The sequence below is a fragment of the Scyliorhinus torazame genome, chromosome 30 (assembly GCF_047496885.1).
Source record: "Scyliorhinus torazame isolate Kashiwa2021f chromosome 30, sScyTor2.1, whole genome shotgun sequence".
NCBI classification, from domain to species: Eukaryota; Metazoa; Chordata; class Chondrichthyes; order Carcharhiniformes; family Scyliorhinidae; genus Scyliorhinus; species Scyliorhinus torazame.
The window spans coordinates 7,615,370-7,623,711 of NC_092736.1; the positions used below are offsets into that span (position 1 = coordinate 7,615,370).

Below are 8,342 nucleotides of genomic sequence, written 5' to 3' on the forward strand. Positions count from 1 at the left end.
ACACCACAGGGACTGCTGTGGTTCAAGAAGGCAGCTCACCACCAGTTTCTGAAGAGTAGTTAGGGATGGGCAATAAAGTCTGGTCTCACCTGCGATGCCCACATCCTGTAAATAACTTTTTTTTCAACTTGTTTTTGACTGGTCCCAAGTTAAAAAAGGAGGCGAGGGAGTACTATGTAAGTTTCAAACAGGATACCAGGTCAACAATTGAGGGTGGGAGAAAGAAATGTTGAATTTGCAGTACCAGAAAAGACCCAAACAGGAACTCCAGTGTAAGCACCAGACACTCCTTCGCACTGTTCCAAATTGGAATTTCTAAATGATTTGTTGCTAGGATGTGACAAGGCTTGGTTTATTGCCCATCACTCTGAGAAGGTATTGCTGGGTCTTCCGCTGGAATCCTTATGGTGGCAATGAACTCAAGATGGTGTCACGTAGGGATTCCAATAAGGAATTTTGAAGGGACATTTCATGGTGATGGTGCGCCCAGGCCATTGCTCAACGCTAAGATGAGTAGAAGTTGTTTGTTTAGGCTATTAAGGGACATGGAACTATGATTGTTGGAGTTAAGATACAGATCAGCCATAATCTAATTGACAGAACAGACTTGAGGGGTTTAATGACGTCCTTCTCTTTTCAGGTTGCAACTATCCACGTCTGTAAAGGAATTCAAAAGTCTTCTATAGATATAGAAAAAGTGAGGTTGATTTGGGCAGCATGGTAGCACAGTGGTTAGCATTGTTGCTTCACAGCACCAGGGTCCCAGGTTCGATTCCCAGCTTGGGTCACTATGCGGAGTTTGCACGTTCTCCCCGTGTCTGCGTGGGTTTCCTCATGTTCTCCGGTTTCCTCCCACAAGTCCTGAAAGACGTGCTGTTGGGTGAATTGGACATCTGAATTCTCCCTCTGTGTACCCGAACAGGTGCCAGAATGTGGCGACTAGGGGCTTTTCACAGTAACTTCATTGTAGTGTTAATGTAAGCCTACTTGTGATAATAAAGATAATTATTATTAATAAAAGTAGATTTACGATGTGGCACAGTGGTTAGCACTGGGACTGCGGCGCTGAGGACCCGGGTTCGAATCCCGGCCCTGGGTCACTGTCTGTGTGGAGTTTGCACATTCTCCCATGCCTGCGTGGGTTTCACCCCCAAACAAATGTGCAGGTTAGGTGGATTGGCCACGCTGAATTGCCCCTTAATTGGAGAAAGAATAATTGGGTACTCTAAATTTATTTTTTTTAAAGTAGATTTACACATGGAGGAAGGGGGCATGGCTGTACAAACACTTGGCTTCTGTCTTTTCCAAGGAAAAACATGCTGAGCAGGTCATGATGCAAGTGGCGGCATCTCAGACACTTGAAGGAATTAAATTTATAAACAGCATGCATTTGATAGACTGTCGGTATTTAAATAAACCTTGGATTTATACTGAGGAATATCTTACACAGTCTCCATGACTTGAACGCTTCCCTTACTTAACCCAATATTCAAGATGAGATCTGACCAAGGCATTACCGAGTTCTAGAGGAAGGAGCTGTGCTCCGAAAGCTAGTGATTCGAAACAATTCTGTTGGACTTTAACCTGGTGTTGTAAGACTTCTTACTGTGCTCACCCCAGTCCAACGCTAGTATGTCCACATCGGTTCATTATCATTTAACGCTTCGCTTGAACCATTCTTGATTACTAACTGTTGGCTCTAATAGTGATGCATAATCTGGAACCAACCATTGGGCAAGAAACAAGTTACATAATGAAGATAATACTTTATTTGGGCAACATTGGCAAAGAGTATCCCCTCAATGAGACAAGTAACATATTTCACATTTAACATAGTGTCAACCAACCACCTTCAGGGAGAGAACATTGCGAATGACGATTACAATAATCAGTTTCAGTGAAAGTTACAATTCTTTTTTTTGTTGGAATTAATGGATCACAAATTAGCAAAATATCATCTGAAATATCAGCACCGATCCTTCCGACCTTTGCTCAGGGCTGATTACATTTTCCCTCTCCAAGACCTTCTCCACACGTTGGCCTTTTGCTTTCCACTCTGCGTCAGATGCACTTGAGGAGGAAGGAATTGCACGTGGTGCCTCTGGCACAGTCGCACAGCTTACCCATCCTGGGCCCTTGCTTGACTGCGCACCGATCACCGATATAACACTGAGGAACAGAAACAGAACCGGCAATCAGTCAGGTTTCCAACGCTCAAATACTTGAACCCCATTAAAGTAGCTGCCCACCTAGGCTGCCTTTTAAACCTCAAAGCACTTTGCAACTAGTAGAGTAATTTCTTGAAGTACTATTACTATTGCAGTGTAAGAAATGCGACAGATAATTTGCAAACAGCGATGTGATAATGAGCAGATCATCTATTTTAGTGATGTTGGTCAGGGGAAGAATTCTGCTCTTGGTATTGGTTTTTTTACAGTCACTCAATAGGGCCTCGAGACCGCAGTTCAGACTAGCAGACAATAATAGAAGATTAACTGAGCAGCAATCAATTTAGAAGATGTGCAAATATGCCTTTAATACATTTTGGAAACTTTGAGTTTCCTCAATTGGATTTTTATTTAACCTCTGCAGGGAGGTTCCATTTGAGTGAGTTGTTGGATAGAGGACAATGCTGAAGGTGTGTCTTAACTATATTGACTGTTCCATTGTTCCCCTGACCTTTGGGTTTTGTATGTTTGCGTTGATGTTGTGCTTGACTGCAAAATTCCCAGAAAACAATAATCTACTGAGATTTATTGTCCATAGACACATCTGGAGAAAGGCATCACTATGCTAACCCTCCCCCTATGTTAGATAGTAAATGTTTAATGATGGATGGAGAAACCTCGCTCCCTAATAGCCTCCGTCTGGAAGCTGGTGTAAGTTAAAAAGTTGGGGGTACACATAATATTTTAACATAACAAAACAAATTGGAAAACAGTGCAGCCAATTTTCCCCAGAAATAATTTAATTCATTGAAGTTTCAACATTAAGTGATTGTGTAATGTCTACTTTAAAGTGAAATAATAACGGGTGGCACGGTGGCGCAGCGGTTAGCACTGCTGCCTCACAACAATGAGGATCCAGGTTCAATCCCGGCCCCAGGTCACTGTCCATGTGGAGTTTGCACATTCTCCCCGTGTCTGCGTGGGTCTCACCCCCACAACCCAAAGATGTGCAGGCTAGAATTGGCCCACGCTGAATTGCCCCTTGATTGGATAAAAGATAATTGGGTACTCATTTATTTTTTTAAAAGTTAAATAATAACTTTATGGCTTTGAAAATTAAAGTTTAGTTGGGGGAGTGACATACATTAATCCGATTGGCATGGAGTCAAGAGAAATCTTATTGATGTAGTCGGTGATTGAGATATGAATTGTAGCAGGGATGGGCTTGATGGGTTGAATGGCCATGTCTCATTTCAGCTATTCATGTATTCACATCCCTGCCACAGATAATGGTTCAGTCTGAAACTCACCAGAGGGATGTGTCCAGCTTTCTTCTCATAGGACGAAAACCTGGTGCTCTTGATTTTCCCTAGTATATCATCCATGACTTCAAACTGTAAGAAAATATTGTTTAATGTTAAATAATTGCCACTTATGAAGTAAAGAGCTTGCAGCGTCTCATTACCTTTTGTAATGGTCCCCACGCACTCGCATCGGTTGAATCATATTCCTCAGGTACTAAGTTACATATTGCCATCGTGCAAGTTCAGCTGGAAGCTATTTTGCACACAGCAAGATCCCAAAGACAAGAATGGAATGAATTATTGGTTACTCTTGTTTTTGGTGGTCAACTGAGGAATGAATGTTTGACAGGAGACAAGGAGAATGTTCTACTTTTGTTGGATAGTGTTTTGGAATAATTAATGTCAATCTACATTGCCAGAACGCGGGAATAGAGGTAGAGCACCTGCTTAATGCCTGGGAGACATCACCACCAGAGGTCCCTCAGTAATACCTGGAGGAGCCAGCTTAGGTTACATGCTCAAACTTCAATGCTCACTGGATTTTTTTCAACCCTCTTACTGGACAGAGGCACCCAGATTAAGCCTTGCTTTTACCTGATACCTTATTACATTTCAGATAGATTGAATTTTATTACAAAGACTCAAACTGTACAGTTACTGTTGTTATGCAGGTTAACATCAAAGCACACACCGAGATTCCATATACAATAATAGATTGTTGATAGAGTAGATTGCTTACTCAAGTCTTGGTTGGTAATGTAGAATCTCAGACAACCTTCTCTCATAGTAATGAAATAGCTATTAACTGATCAAGCATATTCTTCCAAATATGTAATGGCAAAGTAACAATTATATTCTTTTAATCTCCTATTTAAAAAAAAATGTTTGCACAGAGTAGCTAGGGAAAAACTGGAGGTTCCCCTTCAAGTCACTCACCACCCTGACTTGGAAATATATCGCTGTTCCTTCAATGTTGCTGAGTCAAAATCCTGGAATTTCCTCCTTAACAGCACAGTGGGTGTACCTACGCCTCAGGGATTGCAGCAGTTCAAAAAGGCAGCTCACCACCACCTTCTGAAGGGCAACTGAGGATTGGCAATAAATGCTGGTCTATCCAGTGACGCCTACATCCCGTAAACAAATAAAATAAATTATATTGCACCCCAAAGGAAAAGAGATCTGACACCATTTATGGGGAGTGCTCGCATGTGCCAAAACATGTAGGAGCGGTTTCAAGGCCTGTGTATTGAGTCGGCTTCCATGTGGGCTTTTCTCCTGTGGCTCAACTCAGTACAAAGAGCAGCAGATGCATCAACAAACTGAAGATGGTTTAATATTCTACAAACTTGCATTCATGTACATGAAAGATGAAGACCTGGATAGCTGCCAAGGTCCTTCTACAGAACAAGGACACAAACTCAGCACGTATGCAACTTTCAAAAATCAATAGCCCTCCCCAGTTGGACGTGATCCAATCCCTGAAGTTGCTAAGTTTAAACTTAACCAATAGAATCGCAAGCAACGTTCAAACTTCACCCAATAGAATTGCAAGCAATGTTTAAACTTCACCCAATAGAATCGCAAGCAATGTTTAAACTTCACCCAATAGAATTGCAAGCAACCCATGATTGATGCCAGGATCCTCATCCTGACAACTCTGTACAATCTCAACATCCTGTGCTGATTGTTTTGAGAAACAGAACAATAGAACCAGCACCCTGGATTGTTTCACTATTGATTACTTATTCCTGCTATGTCCTAAAAATACATGTTTAATGGTTAATAACGATTAATCAGTACTCTTCCTATAATTCATCTCAATCCTTAATAAAGTAACTTATGTAAAACTACTCTAGTGGCATGCTATTTAGTTTTAAGGGGTATCATCGCTATCTCCCCCCCCCCCCCCTTTGGAGAGAAACAGGATTGATGTTTGAAGATAATTGCAAAAGAGGCAATGGAGATGCGAGGAGAAACCTTTGCACGCAGTGAAGGGTTAGCATCTGGAATGTGCTGTCTGTCTTTGGGCAGCACGGTAGCACAAGTGGATAGCACTGTGGCTTCACAGCGCTAGGGTCCCAGGTTCGATTCCCCGCTGGGTCACTGTCTGTGAGGAGTCTGCATGTTCTCCCCGTGTCTGCGTGGGTTTCCTCTGGGTGCTCAGGTTTCCTCCCACAGTCCAAAGGCGTGCAGGTTAGGTGGATTGGCAATGTAAATTGCCCTTAGTGACCAAAAAGGTTAGGAGGGGTTATTGAGTTACGGGGATAGGGTGGAAGTGAGGGCTTAAGTGAGTCAGTGCAGGCTTGATGGGCCAAATGGCCTCCTTCTGCACTGTATGTTCTATGTCCCATGAAAGTGTGATGGAGGCAGGTTCATACAGCGAGTGGTTAGGATGTGGTGTGTACTGTCTGAGAGTGTGGTGGAGACAGATTCACACAGCGAGTGGTTAGGATGTGGCTCATACTTTCTGAGAGTGTGATGGAGGCAGATTCACACAGCAAGTGGTTAGGATCTGGAATCTGCTGTCTGAGAGTGTGGTGGAGACAGATTCATACAGTGAGTGGTTAGGATGTGGTGTGTACTGTCTGAGAGTGTGGTGGAGGCAGATTCATACAGTGAGCGGTTAGGATGTGATATGTACTGTCTGAGAGTGTGGTGGAGGCAGATTCATACAGTGAGCGGTTAGGATGTGATATGTACTGTCTGAGAGTGTGGTGGAGGCAGATTCATACAGTGAGCGGTTAGGATGTGGTATGTACTGTCTGAGAGTGTGGTGGAGGCAGATTCATACAGTGAGCGGTTAGGATGTGATATGTACTGTCTGAGAGTGTGGTGGAGGCAGATTCATACAGTGAGCGGTTAGGATGTGATATGTACTGTCTGAGAGTGTGGTGGAGGCAGATTCATACAGTGAGCGGTTAGGATGTGGTATGTACTGTCTGAGAGTGTGGTGGAGGCAGATTCATACAGTGAGCGGTTAGGATGTGATATGTACTGTCTGAGAGTGCTGTGGAGGCAGATTCATATAGCGGGTGTTTAGGATCTGGAATGTGCTGTTTGAGAGTGTGGTGGAGGCAGATTCAATCGAGGCACTTAAGAAGAAATTGATTATTATCTGCAAAAGGTAGGACATGCAGGGCTATGTGGAGACAATGGGAGGGGGGAGTGGCACTATGTGATTTGCACCTTCGGAGAACTAGTACTGACACCAGGGCTGAATGGCCTTGTTCTGTGCTGCAAGAATTCTGTATGAATTCCATTTTCAAAGTATAAATAAATATAATTTTACAACAGAAATAAAAATACCATTATAAAAATTATATAGACAGATCACGCAATCTTCCACATTCAAGTCTACACTCTACCTGTTCAAACATTTCTTTTGCAAAAGTAAAACATTGTAGATTTTGGAAATCTGATGTAAAAACAGAAAATGCTGTAAATACTCAGCTGGTCTGGCAGCTTCTGTGGAGAGAGAGAGAAACAGAGTTAAGGCTTCTGACCTTTCATCAGAACTGATTATGTCCGAGCCATAATAGGGATGTTTGAAATAATTTTAATCAAGTAAGAATTCTTATTGGAGTTATCCGCTGTACTTCAGGAAGATGCCGCAGTTCTCTAGAATTTCCAAACCTGATTTGAGACAAAGATGTGTCTGAAATATTGAGATATCGAGGCTATTCGGAGATATCTGACGTCTAAGTTTGCACGACCACTTTAATTAAATGTTTGCCATCCTTATTTCAACAAAACATCAACGAGCTTAAAGTTCAACACAATTCTTACAATGAATGACCTGACTCAGAGTCCTTATTCCAATCAATGAAGGTGTCAACGCTTTCATCAACTATTGGCAGAGAAATCCCAAACTCAGATCTCAATAAATAGATCCTGAGAGATATGGACAGGGTAAACACTCCCTCTTAGGAATACATCAAGAACTAGAGGGCACAGGTTCAAGATAATGGACAAAAGGGATAAAAGTGATGTGGGGATTTTTTTTTTTCACCAGAGGGTGTCTGGAATAAGCTTCCTGAGATGGGTGGTGGAGGCAGGTTCGATCGAAGTATTGGAAAGGGAATTCTATCCGAAAAGAAAGAATGTGCAAGGTTACAGGTATAAGGCAGGGGGTGAGTGGGACTAGGTGGGATGCTCTTTCAGAGGGCAAGTACCCTCCCTCTGCCCTGCAAAGGCTTTGTGATTCTGTGTAATGACCGAGCTACCGGCACTCGTCCCTCATTCAGACTATCAATCGAGTAAAAACTCAGAGCCCAGCCAAGTCAGGGCTGCAGACAGACAGAAGGGGCTGGAGCATCGCGCGTCCCTGTGGAGGAGAATAATTCAATTTGGGAGAAGAGAGAGGGGGGAGAGGAAACCGCGGCTCAAGTGAGCTGGGTGTGGAGCTTGTCTAAGTTAATTTGAAAAGCAGCTGGAACTGTGAGTTAACTGCAGCATTCTGCGGACTGGGAGACACAGCAAAGGAGAGGCAGAAGGGGTGGGGGAAAGAAGGCTGGAGAAAAGTTAAGCCAATGCATAAGGTTGGGGAGAATGGGTATAAATGTGACTGACCAATTCCCTTTCGGCGGAGTCGCTGTGTTTTGAAGTTGGATAGTCCTCTGTTGCTCCTCTAGATTGCCCCTGGCAGTGCAGGAGAGGGAGGGCAGTGCACACAAGCAGCAGGAACAACGCGGAGCTCTCCATGGTGCTGAAACCGCTCTTCCACTCTGAGCCTCTGGGATGGGCTCTCGCTCACTCTCTCTGTCTTAGTGACCTCCTCTGCAAAGAGGCACCCCTCTCTCCTTTTTATAATCACGAACTTGCCCACAAACCCAGCTAATGAATAAGAGGGCGGGTGTGATACACCCTTCCG

At 43.4% G+C, this 8,342-nt stretch overlaps 1 protein-coding gene across 1 annotated transcript; it reads right to left on the reverse strand.

Moving 5' to 3' along the window:
- Positions 1-1,746: 1,746 nt before the first annotated feature.
- Positions 1,747-8,342, reverse strand: LOC140404273 (cocaine- and amphetamine-regulated transcript protein-like). The gene is made up of 3 exons (XM_072492606.1): positions 8,042-8,342; positions 3,479-3,562; positions 1,747-2,169 (listed from the first exon to the last, which is right to left on the reverse strand). Exons 1-3 carry the CDS (start codon positions 8,171-8,173, stop codon positions 2,062-2,064), a joined length of 324 nt encoding a protein of 107 aa, XP_072348707.1. The 5' UTR covers positions 8,174-8,342; the 3' UTR covers positions 1,747-2,061.